This window comes from Leuciscus leuciscus (assembly GCF_965113295.1).
Source record: "Leuciscus leuciscus genome assembly, chromosome: 23".
In the NCBI taxonomy this organism is placed as follows: Eukaryota; Metazoa; Chordata; class Actinopteri; order Cypriniformes; family Leuciscidae; genus Leuciscus; species Leuciscus leuciscus.
The window spans coordinates 13,451,086-13,472,538 of record NC_138747.1 but is presented as its reverse complement, the minus strand read 5'-3'; the positions used below and the strand labels follow the sequence as shown (position 1 = coordinate 13,472,538).

The following is a 21,453-nucleotide window of genomic DNA, read 5'->3' as shown; positions in this document are numbered from 1 at the left end:
AACTCAGATGCTCTCTCCAGTGTATCAGAATATGTAAATTTACCCTTATTAGCTGATAATTCTGATTATATGTTCAAGATGGACACATTTCTAACATAGCTCTTCTCTGAGAAAACCTAGCAGTGTTTTCAAACTCATCTGAAATGAGCAGTGTTGGGGGTAACGCATTACAAGTAACATGCATAGCACAACCGGATTACTTTTTGGATGTTACGAGTAAAGTAATGCGTTACAAGTAACGTGCATTATGTTTTATGTAATCAGATTTTTTTTACTGTTACGAGTAAAGTAATGTATTACAAGTAACATGTATTACGTAATCAGCACGTATTATATAATCAGATTTTGTTAATGCTACGAATAATGTATTACAAGTAGCCTAACATGCATTACGTAATCAGATTACTTTTTGATCTAAGTAAAGTAATGCATTACAAGCAACATGCATTACGTAAACAGCATGTATTATGTAATGAGATTTTTTTAATGCTACGGGTAATGTATTACAAGTGGGGGGATCGACACACCTTGCCTCTTGGTAACAATGTATAGGATGATGCACCAGGGTCCACTGTAGAGGTTGATGTGCAACTATGCCATTAAAACCCATGCAAATGCAAGAAAATGCTTTTTTAATAGCTTTCCACTGTAGTGACCTCTATGCATAAAAGGGTTCATGTGTTTCTGTGTTTAGTGGCTCTACAGACTCCATAGTGAGTGTGTGTAACCCGTCAAATAGGCTACTAAGGGGCAAGTTTTGTTAAATATATAGCTAACATTTTTGTGGTTTATTTAAATTAATTGATTCAGACTTAATTTGACGAGTGTGGTTTTATATTATAATACAAAATACAAGTTCCTTGAATGTCATGAAGAAAATAGTAGGTCTAACCCAATATCCGCTAAATGAAAAATAAAAAAACATAAAAAAGTTAATGTATTATATAGGCTAATATGTGTTAGATATAGGTATATTAGGTACTAACATATATATAAAACCTAATATCTGACACGTTATATTGGAATTCAAACTCTACTGTTAAAGAGAGACACGATGATAGATAGATTACAGCTGTAAACTGGCATCTTCACCTAGCTATCATCCTTTTTTTTTAAGGGGTTTAAAAATGACAAGAAACAAGGACTTGAGCCTCACTGTATTTCAAATTCTAATGGCTTTATTTATATATATAGATTTGTGTGTATATATATATATATAGTTTATATAATAACTTTGACTTCAATTGCTTGATTATCCCTTTTTTTTCATTTTTGTTGTTAAATTTAAACGACAGGACATAAAGAACAAGGCATTCCACATGATCATATCTTACAAAAAAGTAACGAAATTTTGAATGTGTGCACATCACACACATACATTACACAGATAATACACTTGAGTTAGTATAAAGTGATGAAATATGGGCATGACTGAATTCACTTTGACAAAAGAAAGCAAGAGTACAGAGAAAAACAGAGAAAGGAAGAGAGAGAGAGATAGAGCATTGTTATGACAACTGATAAAATTATAATTCATATTTTAATCAAATGAATCTGTTGCATAGTTTGAAGCAAGCAAGACTTGATATTTCAGCATGATAATGATTCTCACAAAAGGAGGGCTAAACAAAATCTGAATTTTTACCCCGCCAATTAAAACACACACTGACTGCAGACACTGTTCATGAAGGTCTGATAGGATGGGGCGAAGATCTTCTTTTCAAAACACACACATTGCTTTCTGAATCCAAAACACCTACTCGATGATTCACTCCAAGTGCGTATTGACAATTAATGAAATGGTAATTCAGCTGCTTATGGAGATTTTTTTTCCATCATGCAGCATGAAGGTTGACACAGTTGGGTCAACTTTACATGAATATAGCGTGGATCAAAATGAGCTCATCTCACACTTTGATGATGGAAAACAAACCAAATAAATGTACTCTACTTTCCATCAAGAACATTTTGGGTCAACTTCTCATCGTTAGACACGGATTCAGTAACAGTATATCCCCCATACTGTCACAGTATAGCCCTTAAAACTACATTATATAAGGTGAGTACATATTCTGTCATCTAAAGAGACTGTAAACAGACAGGACACAGAGCATGAGGCTTTTTAGATTAACCCGTCAACATTTTAATTAAATTATTTAAAATAAATGCAAATCAGATTCACTTTCAGTCGGAATCAATTAAGGCCGCCACGCTTTCCAATACCCAATTATCAGACACAGTTTTCTCATTTTTAATCAATTACTCTGAACTAAATCAGACACAGTGGTGCAGGTTGTCCATGTGGTCCAATGGCACTTCTGTGATCCTAGAGATTGCATGCTTAGTGTAAAAAACACAAAACACTACATTTCTGTAAACAGACCCCCCCACCATTTGTCCCCTACTACTACGCAAAGCCCTTATCCTTCAGAGATCTTATTCAGCAAAACTATTAAATGTACCACAGAAGCCTAATTTTAATAGCCAAAGATATTTATGGCATAATTCTGATGAATGCCTCACATTTACAATAAATACAAAGAATAATTAACATTAACAAATGAGCTGCGGTTTTGATTTTAAGACTACACGTTCACTGGCTGATGTTAACAACTAAACCTAACTTAGATAAGTTTATTAAACAATGCTCTCTCTCTTTCTCAAAGCCCTCAATTAGAGGAAAAGGGTGGGAATAAATACAGTAAAGGGAATCAGTGCATTTCAGGAAAGTGAAATGGGGACTCGAGTACGACTGTAGCCTACCTTGAAAATGCAAGTCCTTCAGCTTTACTGCGCTAGCGTCTTTCATCTTTGATGGATCATGCATGGATGAGAGTGAGCTGTCTGGATGGAGTTGGTAACCCACACAATAAGGTGATGGAACATCAAAGCTCGTACCACTCTGCAATTGGGCAGTTCAATCTACAGCCACAGCTTATGACTATAAAAAACAAAACGAAGCCAAAGCGAAAGCGTAACTGGTAAAAATAAGACTAGAGATCTTTCAAGAACGTACTCTGGCAGTCATTCCCCAATTCCCACACCCCAGTAATTAGGAAATTTAAATGGAGCAATGCTCTCTCATGATGTCTAGACAAGAAACGAGAGACTTTAATTTCCTCGTTGCAGAACATTCTTCTCTGAAATGGCATCGAGTCAGTGTGTGTTTCCTTTGCAGAGTCTATTGATAATGTGCGAGGGAGTGTGTGTGTGTGTGTGTGCGCGTGCATGTTTGTTTGTGTCTCACATTCATTCTGGAAACAAACATTTGGGGACAGCTCATTCCATATGTAATCATGCAGAACATTGAACACATATATTGAACAATTACGATTTTTTTTCCAATGCAGTTTTTTCCCTAAGTACAGCATGGTTTAAGCTACACAGGACATTAAAAATACCAATCGCACCAGGTTGTACATATTGCTTTGAACCACCAATTTGTTTATAAGTAATGCATGCCACATAGATGATATTATGTTTATACAAAAATAACACCAGTGTATATTACTGTTTTATATGAATTACAGAAATCGGATGTTCTATTGACTGCTTTCCCCCACAATCAAATACAATTTTAATTTCACTCAACATCAGATGTAACTGAACTATATGCAAAATAAGTGGTTATAACTTAATGTTACATTCCAGTTTTGAAACACAATCTTTTATTTACAGCTGTGGTGAATCATTACCTCCCGAACAAACAAACAAGAACTGTCAGACAACTTCAGTAGAGTAGTAATGCGATAAAATTCAGTTATTGCACAGCACCTTGAAGCGATTCTCGGTTTACACAATGCATGAGAAACATGTGCAATAACAGAAATTGTTCTAAAAAGCTATTAAAGTGAACCAAAAAAAGAAAAGAAAAATTACAATTTGATCATTTCCCCCTTATATCTGCATCAATCATGTCCAAGCAATGAAGAAATAAAACGGAAGGGGGCATTTTTCAGATCCTGGAGGAAAAACAAACATTAGGGATTCAAATAAGGATGAAATCCAGTTATAAATTATTCTAAATGAACAAGAACAATGTCAGAACTGACTGTACAAAGCAACACTTTGGCAGAATTTATATAAAGCTCTAAATGGAAAACATTTGACTGCTTCCACATTGAAGTCAAATACATTGTGTAACATACAGTGTGTGTATGCTTAATTTGTATCCAGAGTATGAAAAAAACCCAAAAAACCCAAAACAAAATAAATCGAAGTTAAAAACGACAACAGAGAATAAGTAATAATCTCAATTATTTTCCATAACCGACTCTTTGCCACTTTAATGGGTCATTCAGAAATCGCACAGAAAATAAATTACGATGTTTTCAGTCTAAAAGAACACAGAAGTTGAATTTGAAGACCTCAAAACTTTTAATTAGCATTTCTATGAAGGTAATATGATGTCATAAAGAATCGCATGCGCAGGGTAAGATTTGTGAAAGTGTACATAAGATTGCAAGTGTAAATTAAATTTGCATGCGCAAGAGAAGATTTGTAAAGGTGTAAATCGCCTTTCAAGTGTAAGAAAAAACTATTTGCAGCATTTTACTGTTATTCGTAAATGTAATTCATGTATTGTGAAACTGCAGCTTCGTGCTAACGCAAATTAAAGGGATACTTCACCTCTGGGAAGATGAATGTGTATTTAAAATAGGTCATTTAAGTAGAAGAAATGTGAAGAAATTTTTTAATTTGGAGCTTTCTAGACTGAGAAAAGCCAGAAAATGTATTTTTGGCTTATGTAGATGAAAGACAACAACTCCCAGTATGCACTTGCTTCGCTGCCCTAGGAGGCCACGCCTACCGGTAAGAGAGCGCAGTTGAAAACAACAAGGCTATTAGGCTAGCCTACGTGATGAGTTTGCCAGGGATTTAGAGATCGCCCAAAATGTCTGGGATTAGGCTTTTGCGTTCTACAGTCGCCATTCATTATGTTTACTGTGGCGAGCAGGACAAGGCTGACGGCCGCGGGAGAACGGCGCGAGGCCGGTGGCGTCATTTGAGACGCGCTGGGTCTTGCATCTCTCACGGAGGAGCGGGAATTTTCTTAGCAATGGTAAAACGCACATTAACCGATTACTTGTTTAGCGTTCATGTAAACACTACATTCAGACTCACCAATCGGAATGAATTCAGTTAGATTGAAACAAAAGGTGTGCATGTAAACAATGAATGGCGACCGCAGAACGCAAAAGCTGAATCCCGTACATTTTGAACGATCTCGCCCGCCGGACAAGTCCGGGAAAAGGAGGATGGTAACCCCTACTACTCAGCTTTCTCCACAGAACAAGAGCCTGCTAGCTTAGCTTCCAAAGAAAGACAGCTGACACTGTGTACATTCTGTGAGTGAGATCCCTCTATGGGCGGGCTGAAAACATGCGGAACAACGCCTTCTACTGGCTGTAGTCTTTTGCCTCTGGCCAGAAAATCCTCCAATGACGCAAAATGACTTGCAGTGCCTTTTTGCCGTATTTGTGCGAAGAAAATGTGCCAAAAGTGTAAGTGCGGAAAAATAGAAGTCAGAATACAGATCCTATTTATTTTGCGTTAGCACGAAGCTGCAGTTTCACAATACATGAATTACATTTACGAATAACAGTAAAATGCAGCAAATATTTTTTCCTTACACATGCAAAACGATTTACACCTTTACAAATCTTCTCTTGCGCATGCAAATTTAATTTACGCTTGCAATCTTATGTACACTTTCACAAATCTTACCCTGCGCATGCGATTCTTTATGACGTCATATTACCTTCATACATTTCCCACAGTAGCCTAATAGATTCTAATCAGGTGGCAAATAATATATTTTAAAGACTTTGTACGGCCAGCACATCTATCTGTGGCTGCAGGTTTGGAGTACACAATTCGGGATAAGGCCAATAAATGCTCACTCTTCTGTTGAGAACTCGACCAGACCGCTTGACTTTACAGTAAACACGTAACTTTCTCAGCTCGGACATCGAATCTGACACCGCATGTGGTTACAAACGTGGCATAAATATTTATATTTATATATATATATAACTGCAATATGTACTCAACTGCTTATTTAGCTAATTTGTCATGTCACCAAACTCTCTGGCCTATACACCTATATTTATATTTTTTCCAAAATATTAAAAAGTACTTAATATAAAAATACAGAACAATTGTAAAAAAGGAACAAAACATTGAGTTTTATATGAAATTCATGCATGCCTCCCCACAATAACATACCATGTTCCACTTAAGCGAGATAACAAAAACTGCCAGTAGGGGGAAGTGCAGCATTAGCTGACTGCTGTGGAACCGTTCCGTAAACATTAAAGTGGTCCATCTAGTTTTTTTTTTTGTGTGTGTGTGTCCCCTCCCTCCCTTCCTTTCTCCCTTTTTTTATATTTAGGCAGTGACTGTGTTTTTCGAATTTGGTTGGAAATACAAAATAAACTGCAAAAACAATGGGATATAAAAGAACAATTTATAAAATATGGCTCTGAGCAAGTAGAAAAAGGTGTAATTGGAGGAATCCATTTAACCTAGACTGGTATGAGCGGAGGGTTGGTCTGTGGCAGTAGTATGTTTCGTCTAATAAAAAGCACATGTCGTTGAGGCCGCGCTTTTATGAAAACAGTCCGGTCTAGTTTGTCATCCAGGTTTCAACAGAGCTCACAGGGTCCAACTGAGGCCCTAGCTGCATGCTATGGTGTTTGAGTGTTTTCTTTCTTTTTTTAAATGGCAAAAGCATGCTTACTACGTGCAGTATCCTTACTCTCGCAGGCTAAGCTCAAGGAGGGGATTTTGGAGCTCTATCAGTGCTGTCTGCGTAACGTGGAGCTTATGAGGAGCACAGCCTGATGTTAGATAAAAAGGAGAACACCTAACTGCAGAACTGAGGTGAGAAAAAGGTTGGATTTGAAAGTACACCCATACAGAATCACTTCTATCGCAATTTTTTTTTTTTTTTTTTTTAAAGAGGAACAAGTAAAAGGAAAATTCTAGTTATTAGTCGTAATCCCATAAAGATTAGCATTACAATTCCCATTCCTATACAATCAGACACAGATGAACCTAAATACAGATATATGCACACTATGGTGAGGTGCTGTACCTTTGATAAAGTACTTGGTCAATCAGCCGGGGCAATCGTTTTGAGGCAGATGAGCATTAACAAGAGACTAGAGATGCCCAGTGGGTGTGATTTCGATGAGATGATGTGTTGGATGACCCTCCCTGCCCCCTTAAGAGCCAATCAGGTATTCTTAACTCATAGCTATCAAATACGTTTATTATAGTCTTTTATTCTGCTAATGTTCACTATAGCAGCCTTAAATCTGTACATATAAAGTGACAGAACACCCAAAATGAGCATTGCATGGGACAATGTCTGAAAACATAAGAATGTAGTGTGTCTGAACTACTTAAAATGTCCATTAGAGCATAAAATCATTTTAAAAACTAAAAGAACATGGGTAACTTCACTGCCATGTTTTTCAATCCACCTTAGAACTAATTGAGAGAAAAAATAAGAAATCTATTCAAACAGCAATTGAGTGCATGAACACAATCAGCTGTATCAGCAAAAAACTAAACAACAACTATGTAAATGAGAGTCCTGGGACAAATAACATAAATGATTACAGCATTACACAAGACCAGAGACATAACAATATAAAAATGAGAAAAATCACAACTGTAGAAGAGATAAAAATGTCAGTGACAGGCTGAGAGAGGGCGTTTGCCGCAGCATCGCCCTCTAGTGTGTAGGTTAGGCCATGTATCACATGGGCTGCAGGACAGCCGCATGTACTTACAGAGCGCTGCTGCCGCCGACACAGTGCAAGTCGAGAGGGGCAGAGGGGTGGGGGAGATGGAGAGGAGAAAGGGATCATGGTCACCCCATCAGCTGCTGTAGGTGCTGCTGTCTCTCAGATGTGTATCAGCAGGGCTCCACCGGTAGAGTGGTGCACAGGTTTTAAAACAGAACAAAAAAAGATGATGATTTTGGGGCAGTTGCACTGGAGCATGGAGGATGGTGGGAGGGTCACACGGAGAATTCCTGGCTGTGAAGAGAGCGGCCTGGGGGTTCGCCGCCACCTCCGTTTCTGGAAGAGGAGGGGAGCAGCTCGATCTCTACACAGCCCTCGTCTATCGTGGGGATGCGGTGTTCCTCCTCGGAGAGGGGTACAAACCCAGGTTGGGACATGAAGTTATGAATGGAGCTTCTGGATTCTGGCTTCTCTAGGCCCTCGTACAAGGAGCTACGGAATGCGTTCACCACCTTAATCTGCAGAGAGGAGTTGGGAGACAAAAAGAGAAGAAGGAATTAGTGGGATCGTATTTGCATGATGTCCGCTTCAGGGTGGGATGTACTGGATCTGGATGGGAACGAAAATATGGTCAGTGGTGGGAGATGATTTCCTTTCCACAATAGCACTCAAGCTCCTTATGAAATATACAAACAAATAAAAACCAACACAAAAACAACAGCACAGACAGTTGAATAGAGAAACAGGAATAACATGAAAACAAACCATGACTGTAATGCAATTTCCTATTTGGGGCAAGTGAATGAGGAAATCAGGCATAGGATAAAACTGTAAGTGGGACACATCAATCACAAGCTTCAAAACGTTACAAACAAAATTACGACAATCACAGAACCACTGCAAAATGAGACGGACAAGCAACCAATGTTTGTTTAATAAGCCATTTAGTTGCCAAAAACAGCAGATGTTCAGCATCTCTCAGTAGGGGTGGGCGATACAGCAAGTTTGAACCGTAAACTGGTACAAATTGTCAACCGCAGACATTGAATATCATGGTTTTTGTAAAACATCACTACATGGTAATAAAAAAATTAAAATAAAAAAATTAAAAAAAGGCAAACATTTCAATCAGGATGAAAATTAGGGAAGTTACTTGGGTTGGGATACACCGAAATGAAAATTCTTGTCCGAAACCGAAACTTCTGAATGCCCTTGGCCGAAAACCAAAACTGAAAATGACATTTTTTAATAATTACTAATTTCTTTCTTTTTTTTTCTTTTTATAATTGTATTAATATTGTATTAATATATGTATTAACTTTTTAATTAAATTCAATAATTTAATTGAATCTGAATTTAGAAAATACAAGCCATTAAAATAAAATATATTAAAATGAAACCTGAGAGTGAGATGTTTCTTCCTCCATACAAATAGACACAGCATTAAAATGCATAGCATGTGCATCCAGTCCTTCAAAACATATGCTCTGGGCCTCTCAGAGGCGCTGTGTTGTGCGGTAAAACACCAGAAACTAATCTTGCTCTCTTGCAATTTTTATGGTTTCAAACTTGAGAACGACCATAAAGACAAATGTGAATTGGTATAACTTGTTTTGCAAGGGTCTGGATGCTTTTCCCTACAATAAGCTTATGGTAACAACCATGTCTGAAGAACCATCTTCCCTGCCAGCTCAGCCAATCAGCAGTGGCTTAGTCTATTAAATTCCTGTTTATTTCTCAGGTTTACATTATTGTACAATGCAGCTATGTAATTTTGGCAATTTATTATTATATTCAGATTCTGTTATATAAGACCAAGATATTATTATTATTACCACCATATGTATGAACAACTACTAAATCAATTCTAAAAACTGTGGGTAGGCTCTTTTGACTTGAGACAACCACCTAAAGATGATCTAGCAAACGCAGAGCAACATGCTAAAAACACCACATTTCTGCAGAAAATTAAATTTGAGTTAACATTTTAATACACTGCTTGGAAGGATATAGATCTGTCCATACATATAGACATATAGATGTATATATACATCTGTCCATATTTACACTGCTATTTTAAAAATGAACTAATTGAACCTTTAATTTTTCTGTATATTTGGATCGCTCCCATCTATGGTTAAATGAACCCTCTGACCCTATATATGCTTTGTGATCTGCCTAACACACATACACACACTTTTAATGTGTAATGCAAAAGGAAACCTAAATAAGGAAGGCAGAAAAGAAATAAATAATTGGCCCTCACTCATAGCTTCTTCTAGAATATCAATGAAGAGAGATGGAGACAGAGTATAAAGTGTCAGAGCAGAAGACACAAGGTGTGATGAGAGGAGCTGAAAGCATGAGAGTGAGACAGAAACAGGTCTGCAAAGGAAGGAAGGGGGAGAGAGGGGGGGGGGGGGGGGAAGAGAGAGAGAGAGAGAGAGAGAGAAAGAGAGAGAGAGAGAGAGAGAGAGAGAGAGAGAGAGAGAGAGAAAAGTGTGAGCAAGTGTGTGAAAGCAGTTGTGAAAAGAGGGAGAGGGCTGGTGTTAAAAAAAGAGAGAGTGAGCCAGAAAAGAGAAAGAGGGAAAATTCAATAGGAAGGTGAGCATCACTATAACCCCTACTCCCTCCACAGTGCAGAGTAATGGATAATTTTGAGAAAATTCACACCTGTGGAGACAATGACCCCTCCCCAAAATGGCCTATCAATGAAGAATGTGACGGGAACTACAAGAAAAAATCTGAGGACAAAATATTTTTGTTTTTTTTGTTTGTAGTTTATTTATAATCTAGTTAACAATACAATCCAAATATAAATTAGGGTCAAAAGCGCATTTTGATAGTCATACCTGGAAACAAATCCAAATATATAAGTAAACATCACATACCTGGCAAATCCAAGGTGTTTGGTGTTTCTATGCATTGGAGATAAAAGCTTACCTGCTTCCAGTCAGTGAGCTCACCTTCACCATATTTACGTAGAATATCAGTCCAATGTAGCTGTACAGCTCACTGATGCTCACATTTGTCCATTTGACTCTGTGACATTTAGCATTTGCCCTGGCAGCCTGAGCATTTTTGTGCACAAAACCGAGACAACACTCTCAGGGGGAAAAACAAACATTTGAAGAGTCTCATATGAGAGTTTGTGGTCCAAGTTCACATGCAGGCTGGTATCTGGTCACTGTCATTCTCATCTGTACAAAAAAAATTATAATAAAAAAAAATTATATATATATATATATATTTTTTATTATTATTCTTTTTTTTAGAGAGAGAGAGAGAGAGAGAGAGAGAGAGAGAGAGAGAGAGAGAGAGAGAGAGAGAGAGAGAGAGAGAGAAAAAATATCTGTGAGCATGCTGATAACAGGATCATAGCAACAGCAACTATAGGATTAACATTAATATAATGTCCACTCATAATAGAAAACATGATTTTTGTAATGTCATCCATGCTTAAATTATCGTAGAGTACATAGTACACGATTTTTATATTATATCATAGAAACTTTTTTAGTACATTCAAAACATCTACATTGAAGCAGAAATTCACGAACAAAAGCTTCATTGATGAGGCAGTATTTTACAGTAAACACTTCATAAAGTATCCAAAATAGTCCAATAAAATCTTGTCTAAACATTCAATTTACCTTATATTACTATACATTTTCATCCTAGTTTAATACATTGCTTATATCAAATACATTTTATTTCAACATATTTCATTCAATTTCACTAATTTCAGCATAGCAATATGGTTTGGGAAAAGCCAAACTAGTAAATATGTAGATTTATGTCAAAAATAGTGCTGCACGATTAATCATATCGCAATCGCGATGTCAAGCCTACGCGATTATATGACGCAAAATGCTGCGATTTTATATTAAATAAACAAATTAGCGCTGTTAACGCAATTAACGCAGCATCTGTCAATTTTTGCCATTCTAGTGTTACATGATCCCGCTCTTATTCATGCAAATGCTTTTAAACCATTCATGCGCGATAAGACAAAAAAGAACGCGCTGCCTGTGAATGTCCTGACTGTGACACACAGAAAGACTCGCGCTGCCTGTGAATGTCCTGACTGTGACACACAGAAAGACTCGCGCTAATATCGTGCGTGCGCACAAAACAGCATGCCAGAATACAGTTCTCTTTCGAGCTTGAACGAACAATAACACACACAATTATGCCAAAATTTCTTTCTGTCGAGTATCTTCATAACATAAGAGTAGTCTTATGATGAACGTGAAGAGTTGTGACTCGTGAGAGAATGAGGCGCGTGTGAGATCCGCGTCTCTGACAGCAGCGGCTGGTCTTAAAGGGACAGTACACAGTAGCCACTAATTATTATCTGTCGCTAAAGTTAATCAAAGAACAAAGGGAACAGAGAAAAACACTCACTGCTCTTGACTAAAGCTTGACTCAATTATCGCAATATGACATTTTCCCCAAATCGTGCAGCCCTAGTAAAAAATAGCATGTTTTATAATGAGAGAGTAACAATAAGTAACTTACTTGTCAGAAATGATATCCTCAGCTGGATCAAGTAGCTCCACAAAATGAAACCGAAACCAGTCACGCTTTTCTTCTGAGGTAAATTCTTCCAGGATTAGTCCTCACCGCATCTCAAAACAATGTGAAGTCAAATGAATCTGATGAAACGTGATGCGTTTTATCGAGATGATGTGGGCTTTGACTTTACATGGATCGCCTCAGATCATTACCGTATTAATAGCGCGTGCTGTCTGTAGGCGTTTTCACATTAGCAGTAATGAGCTAACACGAGAACGACTGGACATCTCTCTTTTCATACAGATTACATAACATTTGTTTATATATTTGTTTTTGTCTTTAATTAGATCATTTAAAAGTAAACACGTAAATGTTTCTATAGATATAACTGTCTGTGTGACAAGTATTCGCTGAGTTTTGTGACGCGCTCCAGAAAAAAGTTCACGGAAGCCGAGACGGCAGAAGGCACACCCTATTTGTTTTGATTGTACGTGGACACAAATAATAGTAGACACTTTAAGGTTTTGAATGATGTATAACCCATAAATGAAGTATTAAGTCGATTTTGCTGCTATGTAAAAAAAAAAATATATATATTAAAAAATATTTAAAAAACACACCAAACCACGCCGTGCGTTTGACCAATGTTTAAATGTGATTAAAAGCCTAAATTGTATCTGTTCATCATATAAAGTGATTGTGTATCTTTGGAAAAATTTGACTAAACCGCTCAAGTCAAATGGATTAGTTTTACGATCTCTTTATGAACTTTTGAGGCGTCAAAGTGGTAGTTGCGTAGCTGTTAACGGAGGGACAGAAAGCTTTCAGATTTTCATCAAAAAGATCTACATTTGTGCTCTGAAGATGAACTCAATTCATAGGGGTTTGGAACGACATGAGGGTAATTAATGATAGAATTTTCATTTTTGGGTGAACTATCCTTTTAACACTACAAAATTTAAGTGTAGAGAGGGTCCTTCGTGAAGGGATTCAGTTGCTCACTTTCATTTAAAACAATCCTATGTGTGGCATCCTCTTACACTTCAAGGGCACAAAAATTCCAATGAATAAAATCATAGGGCATAATTCATTAATATAATGAATTTCTGTGCAAATTGTTTGTAAAACCATTCTTGCAAAAGTTGTTGCAATGAATTTCAAAGTTTATTTAAGAACAGGTTTTTATGAAAAATGGACACAGACATTAATCCTGTTTGTATTTCATGAATGTGGCCCATTGTGTGGATATTTACTCATCATATTTACTTGATTTTGGCCAATTAGATATCACTGTCGATGGGATTACATCATTACCTAGCATCCGTCAAAATGTTCTGATGCACAACATTGCTGATGATCATAACTCTTACATGGATTTTATCGGTATATCGTTTTACTCTACATTGAGTAAGGGGTAGTTAGGAAATTGTGCTACTGCAAACTGAGCATTAATAAAGTAAATAAAAATATATATAATAAATAAAAAATGATATAAAAATCTTAAAACAAACAAAAAAATATATAAAAATGGACTCTCAGCTGGACATTTATTAAGCATGTTTGTTTGACCCGAAAATAGCAAAAGGAAAAAAAATTAAGAGGATAAAAAAAACCATATAGCCATTACCTCTTATATATATGTACAAATAAAACTATTTCTCCTAATAAAGGCACTGGTAACTCGCATGCAGACAACAGCAAGGCCTTCCATATTCAAATCACACATGATGCACTGGTTCAGGCGTTGGAAAAAATGCAAAGTGAATGAGAAAGAGACAGAAATAATGCAGAGAAGGAGCTTTAGTTGGGAGATTGTGAAGGACAGATTGGGAAAAAAATTTAAAAGAGAGAGGAAGAGTGGTCTAAAAAGGGTGGTTATTGGTTTACTGGAGGTTAACAGGCAGATCATGAAAGCATTCAGAATGGCCATCATGCAATGGCAGTGCTACTTTGTGTTATGTGGCACTCACTGCCTGTAGTAGAAGAGGAAGCAGGGGCGGGCGGCCCAGCAGCTGCAGCAGAGTTGGCAGACAGAGAGGAAGAGGAAATCCCTACATGGGTGGGGCTAGAAACAGTTTTTGCGTCGTTTTGCTGGCTGACCACGGAGGGCTGGCGACGCAGGGCCCCAGGCACCGCCGTTTGGCCTGTCTGGAATGTATAAACCACATCCATCTGCAAAGAACAGGGAGAGGACGGGGGGGGGGGGGGGGGGGGGGGGGGAAGAGGAAGAAGGGGAAAGGGAGTAAAACAAAGACCAAGGGCCAAAAGGAGTGGTTAGAGCAGATAAATTTGTTATTTGAAAGGGAAAAAAGAGAACATCCCCTGAACCCCACAAATAAAAAGTTCAGTTAGTACCAAGTCAGTCTGCCAGGAGAAGAGCTGGCACAGGAAGATAAAACGGAAAGTTTTATGTAAGGAGCTACTTTTTTCAGGAGAAAGGAAAGGGAGCACAAAGGAAACTAGTTCTATAAAGTACTGATGAGTCTGAATCGTACTTGTGCCAATTATTTCTTTCTTTGTGTACCACTAACCATGCATGACAGATATAAAATAGAAATCCATGAGGATTTTGAAAGTGGGATGGTGGGAATGGAGGGGGAGAGATAAGGAGCTAATTAGTAGAGTAGTGTTTTTGCGGTCAGTTCATTGACTCCTAATCAGGAATAAGAGTGAAGGGTGGGAGGAGGAAAGAAGAAGGACGAAAAGACTGTTTGGCCTCTTTCATCCAAGCTTGGAGGGAAGCTTGGTAGATTTAGCAGAGATGGTGATCTGGAACCACAGGGGGTCTGGACGTATCCAGGGCACACACACATTAAAACTATTCCTCCCCTTTCACCCATTACTGTCCAACTGACTTGCCCAGAAGACAAAATAAGATTAGACACAACATACAATGACATGAAAAGTACACAATTTAAGGGTGCTTTCACACTTGGTTCGATTGCCTGTTCCGAACCTGAGTTCGATTGCTCCCCCCTCCCCCTGCCCCCGATGGACTGTGTTCACATTATATTATTTCTATCCGAACCGCGGTACGCTTGCGTCATCAGGCTGCAGCTGGCATAATGGTGTTGCTTGGTGACCGCGAATGAAAAGGCGCCCAAATGGATAGACTTGCTCGGTTGACATTTGTTGTTCTTTTTTTTTAACCTTTGGTTTTGTTTTCAACATAGACATACAGAAACACACTTGCGTCTGTCTGCCGCAAAAATTCTGAAAACGTTTCAAAGACAGCGGGCTGTCCGCAGAAGACACATTATACGTCATCAATAGCGATTCACTTCCGCGGTTTGGTTCGATTGCGTTCATATCAGCAGCGAACCGTACCCGAGTTCACATGAACCGTACCACATACCACCTTTTTAATCGGACTCGAGTACGGTTCGCGGGTGCGCACCCGAGTTCGGAAGACAGCGTTCACATCATCCAAACGAACCGAACTCTGACGTCATTCGAACCTGGGTGCGCACCAAAAGTGCCAGTGTGAAAGCGCCCTAAGACTAGGGTTGGTTCCATTTTAGAACCGGTAACAAATTTCCAAAAAACGTGGATTCGATAAGACGCACACATTTTGATTCCGCTTATCGATTCCTGACTTTGTGGCCATTCACATATCACGGTTTTTGTGCGTGCAAATTTGTTCTTTCCAATGTAGGCGTGAGGCAAGCCGCAGGTCATATGACAAAAAAACAACAACCTTTCCGCAACAACATCGAAAGCTCGGCCAAACAGCTGATCGTGGCCTTTTTATTTCTCATCTCCATAAATATATCTAGTAGTAAAGCTAATGCAAGGTCTAGAAATCAATTTATCCTTTGCTGATGGTTGCATAGCAACGAGACGCCACGGGAGCGCAAGCACTTGTGGAAAGAATGAGAAAGCGGCTTTCCACGCATTTTTAGACATTTAAAATCGTTTTTGTTTTGTTTAAAATGTAGATCACGATTACATAAGACAACTACACAGAATAATATGTTTCAATGTATTAAATAAATAAATAAATAAATAATCATTTGAATCATTAATTCATACACTTTTAAAACTAATTAATTCAGTATCTCATTCATAAATACCTGTTTAATCAATGGATGATTGACCGTTTTTTAACGAATCTCTCGAGTCTTCTTGAATAAATGATTCAATGAAAAAAATTTAATAAATTAAGTCGATTGTTGCCACCTACTGGAGTAATGTAATCAACACAATCTTTATTTGAAGAGACTCCTTTCACTTGAGCCATTTTATTGGTTATTGGTTAAAATTGGCAAGAATAAAAGGTAGAAATATTTATTCTTCAAGTATTTGCCCTTTTTATTTCTCTCCAAAAAATATTGGAATCGGAAACAAGAATCGATAAGAACCGGATTCGATAAGCATAATCGGAATCACTCAAATTTAAAAGATACCCAACCCTATTTAAAACTGTTTAAACATTCATGTTAATATGGGAACAATATAGAAGGTGGTTATATTAGAATAATTGAAAATGAAAAAACAAACAAAAAAACAATTAGATAAAAAAAAAAAAATCTTAAGTATGTCTTATCTAGTAAAAAATATCTAAAAACAGATAATTGATTTTACTTGAACAAAACAGTGTAGGATTTTATACATAGAATGCATATATATCATCTTTAAAACAAGAATCAATTGTTTGATAGATCTTAGTAACTGCAAAAAAAAAAAAAGAAAAAAAAAGGAAAGATTTGCCAATGGCATAAATTATTTTCAAATAAAGAACATATAAATAGTTTATGCCAATAGCAAATAGTTTTTTTTTTCTCTAAATTAATAAATTAACCGATCTGTGAAAATGTATTCATGTTTTAAGGATGTTTAAATAATTTTACTGATAATATCGATATATAAAGTTTTCAGTTAATTCCTAAAAAATGTCCTAGTAAATTCGGAATGAACTGAAAACGCTCGCTCTGTTCTGCTCGCTCCGCGTCCGTTGTGAATGGCCATGCGGCCTTGCGCATTTTAGTGTCGCTTTCAAATTAGCGCAAATTAGGGGGCGAATTGCTTGAATGGTGAGTTCATTAGCCTATTATTCTTAATGAAAAACACAACAACAGTATAGTACAATGACAAATACGCTTAAATAGGCGCTTTTACATTTCACTTTGACACGAAATATCCCTCCATCTTGTCAGTCAGTTCCTCGCTTTCGTGATAAATGAAATCTGACTCCTGCTGCTGATCTGTGCTGCGACTCTCGTTTAGCTCACGATTTAGTAAGCAGACACGTTAAGTTTTTAATTTTAGTGTCTGTTCTCAAACTGAACTAAATTATTTAATTATTTTTTAAAAAAGAGAAGCAAATCGACGGTGGAGGCGGTGCCGCGGTGGGCAAGTGATGTAACCGGTGCTGAACACCAGTAACACTGACTATCGTAGCAAACACATAAATATATATATATATATATATATACACACACATATATACATTGGGGAGAACAAGTATTTGCTACAATGCCGATTTTGCAGGTTTTCCCACTTACAAAGCATGACTCTTCAACTGTGAGTGACGGAATCTAAAACAAAAATGCAGAAAATCACTTTGTATGATTTTTAAGTAATTAATTTGCATTTTATTGCATGACATAAGTATTTGATACATCAGAAAAGCAGAACTTAATATTTGGTACAGAAATCTTTGTTTGCAATTACAGAAATCATACGTTTCCTGTAGTTCTTGACCAGGTTTGCACACACTGCAGCAGGGATTTTGGCCCACTCCTCCATACAGACCTTCTCCAGATCCTTCAAGTTTCGGGACTGTCGCTGGGCAATACGGACTTTCAGCTCCCTCCAAAGATTTTCTATTGGGTTCAGGTCTGGAGACTGGCTAGGCCACTCCAGGACCTTGAAATAATTCTTACGGAGCCATTCCTTAGTTGCCCTGGAAGACCCAGCCACGACCCATCTTCAATGCTCTTACTGAGGGAAGGAGGTTGTTGGCCAAGATCTCGCGATACATGGCCCCATCCATCCTCCCCTCAATACGGTGCAGTCGTCCTGTCCCCTTTGCAGAAAAGCATCCCCAAAGAATGATGTTTCCACCTCCCACCTGCTTCACGGTTGGGATGGTGTTCTTGGGGTTGTACTCATCCTTCTTCTTCCTCCAAACACGGCGAGTGGAGTTTAGACCAAAAAGCTCTATTTTTGTCCCATTCCTCCTCTGGATCATCCAGATTGTCATTTGCAAACTTCAGACGGGCCTGGATATGCGCTGGCTTGAGCAGGGGGACCTTGCGTGCGCTGCAGGATTTTAATCCATGATGGCGAAGTGTGTTACTAATGGTTTTCTTTGAGACAGTGGTCCCAGCTCTCTTCAGGTCATTGACCAGGTCCTGCCGTGTAGTTCTGGGCTGATCCCTTACCTTCCTCATGATCATTGATGCCCCACGAGAGATGTTGCATGGTGCCCCAGGCCGAGGGAGATTGACCGTCATCTTGAACTTCTTCCATTTTCTAATAATTGGGCCAACAGTTGTTACCTTCTCACCAAGCTGCTTGCCTATTGTCCTGTAGCCCATCCCAGCCTTGTGCAGGTCTACAATTTGATCCCTGATGTCCTTACACAGCTCTCTGGTCTTGGCCATTGTGAAGAGGTTAGAGTCTGTTTGATTGAGTGTGTGGACAGGTGTCTTATATACAGGTAACGAGTTCAAACAGGTGCAGTTAATACAGGTAAAGAGTGGAGAACAGGAGGGCTTCTTAAAGAAAAACTAACACGTCTGTGCGAGCCGGAATTCTTACTGGTTGGTAGGTGATCAAATACTTATGTCATGCAATAAAATGCAAATTAATTATTTAAAAATCATAAAACGTGATTTTCTGGATTTTTGTTTTAGATTCCGTCTCTCACAGTTGAAGTGTACCTATAATAAAAATTACAGACCTCTACATGCTTTGTAAGTAGGAAAACCTGCAAAATCAGCAGTGTATCAAATACTTGTGCTCTCTCTCTCCACATATATTTATATATATATATATATATATATATATATATATATATATATATATATATATATATATATATATATATATATATATATATAGACACACACACACACACACACACAATATATTAAACTGATACCCTTAAAATGATTTTTGCAAGAATTGAATCAGAGGTGTGATTACATATAGGAATAACAAAATGGTTTTAACACCACTTTGTAGGCTGTTAATTTTCATATTCACTTCAAATCTTATTTCTCTAACACATTTATATATTGATCTACTACTTCAATATATTTATTCCTAAACCCAAACAACATAATGAGAGCTGTTACAAAAAATAGAGAAGGAATAAAAAAGAGAATAAAAAAGGGTTTGAGATGGTCCCGCATCGCAACATGATTTCCCCATGACCTGGCACATTGCTGAAAGGCAGATTACACATCTCTTAACGATACAAAACAAAGCTAGGAGTGAAGGGAAGCAAATCTAGAGGGATAAATCATTGCCCGTGGAATACATTGACAATCTTAAGTGGGTGGTTTACCATAGTGTTTTATATAGAATATTCTTAATAGAACACCATCTCAGAATGATCGCCCACCAACACACAGACACTCCTGGAGGATTCAGATAAATACATCTGTGAACCCTCTCACTGAATCCACTCATTGTTCGTAAGCAGCAACACTGTGTAATGTATGAAGGCAATGGTAAGTGAAAGGAGATCCTCCCACACGGCCTCCACAAAAAAGTCAGTCCCAGTCATTTACTTGCACATCTTCAGATGAAAGAGAGCGAATGTTGCATTTCCAGAGACAGAGTGAAAAGGATTTGTATCCAAGTCCCTGTGAGCACAGTCCCCTGATATCTCCAGGCAGGTTGTGCATATAGTCAGAGAAACATTGGCTGCTCCACTGGCCTTTTAAGAGTGTCATCTCCAGGGCACATGCTGCTTTTCAACCTGGGCCACCAAAGCAGCTCACAAGTCCCTGCTCAGTCTTAAGAGACTTGCTTTTCCACAAATTAACCCATGGAGAAGCTTGAAGGCCACTAGGGTGATGTCTACATAAAAACAGCCACTGGCTGTCCAGAATGTTCACTAATAATGCCATTCTGAGCAACGTACATGCTGTTTTGATCTCATCCAATTTATTCAGATCAGCAAATTCTGATTATGAAATTGGGCAAAATAGTACAAACCCTGACAAATATTTTTTAATTTAGCTAAACAAATAATATATTGTGTAATTTTCACATTTTTTGCTAGGAATGTGCACAAGTAATCGGACGTCACAGCGACAATCAATCATGAAAGCACTGATTGCCATGACAATTTTTTTTAATCTGATTGGTTATTGCGGCATTTTGGGCGGTACCTGAGGTCTGACCGGTTAGCGTTAGGAACAGCATGATGTCCAGACCAGCAAAATAAAGTGAAAACTATGGATTTAAAAATGCACAGTGCTGCCTGAAATCACTTTGATCATGAAAATACAGTTAAGTGCAAGATGTGCAGCACTAATCTGCCATATACATAACATTATAACGAGAACACTGTTGTAATAGAATGTCATCACTTCTTTGTGCTTTAGTTGCCTGTGTTTCAGTGCGTTGTTACGGGAAGAGCGTATCCACATCGGGGGTTATTATACATTCAGACAAGCATGGTCAAGTTCATGTGCGCATTCGTGTCCTTTTGTAAGTTGTAATGTTACTTTTATGTTGCTTATATCTGGGACCGTATTCACAAAATATCTTAAGGCTAAAAGTAGCTCCTAACTTGCTGATTTAGGAAAAACACTAAATTTTTGCTCTAAGAGTATTTCACAAAGCATTTTAATGCTAAAACCAGTTCCTAAATCTGTGAAAAGTTAGGGGTAGTCAAGAGGACTCTTAAAGGTAACATATTATGCCCCTTTTCACAAGATGTAATATAAATCTATAGTATCCTCAGAATGTGTCTGAAATTTCAGCTCAAAATACCCCCCAGATCATTTATTATAGCTTGTTAAATTTGCCACTTTTTGGGTGTGAGCAAAAACGCTCAGTTTTTGTGTGTGTCCCTTTAAATGCAAATGAGCTGCTGCTCCCCGCCCCCGTTCAGAAGACGGCCGATCCTTTACACAAGCTTCGGATGCAATAACAAATAATCTCACTCATCCAAAATCTCAAATATCCAGTAGCGGAGTGCAGCCTTACAGAGAAA

At 37.9% G+C, this 21,453-nt stretch overlaps 2 protein-coding genes and 1 long non-coding RNA gene across 6 annotated transcripts in view; 1 reads left to right on the top strand and 2 right to left on the bottom strand.

The window, feature by feature from the left end:
- LOC309488098 (uncharacterized protein) overlaps nucleotides 1–21,453 on the top strand; it is a 200,358-nt gene that overhangs the window by 136,846 nt on the left and 42,059 nt on the right. The gene's annotated exons all lie outside the window — the stretch shown is intronic.
- Nucleotides 3,274–21,453, bottom strand: part of atp2b4 (ATPase plasma membrane Ca2+ transporting 4) — a 130,463-nt gene continuing 112,283 nt past the window's right edge. For 3 of the 4 annotated variants that reach the window (XM_082156094.1, XM_082156096.1, XM_082156095.1), the window contains one exon: nucleotides 3,274–8,275. In XM_082156094.1, the coding sequence (XP_082012220.1) occupies nucleotides 8,033–8,275 (243 nt within the window). In that variant the 3' untranslated portion in view covers nucleotides 3,274–8,032. Of the gene's footprint in view, nucleotides 8,276–14,357; nucleotides 14,448–21,453 lie in introns of all 4 variants that reach the window. The other variant, XM_082156097.1, reaches the window with a different exon arrangement.
- On the bottom strand, nucleotides 11,053–14,231 carry LOC309488112. The gene is made up of 2 exons (XR_014202016.1): nucleotides 11,830–14,231; nucleotides 11,053–11,786 (listed from the first exon to the last, which is right to left on the bottom strand). It is a non-coding gene; the product is annotated as an uncharacterized lncRNA (long non-coding RNA).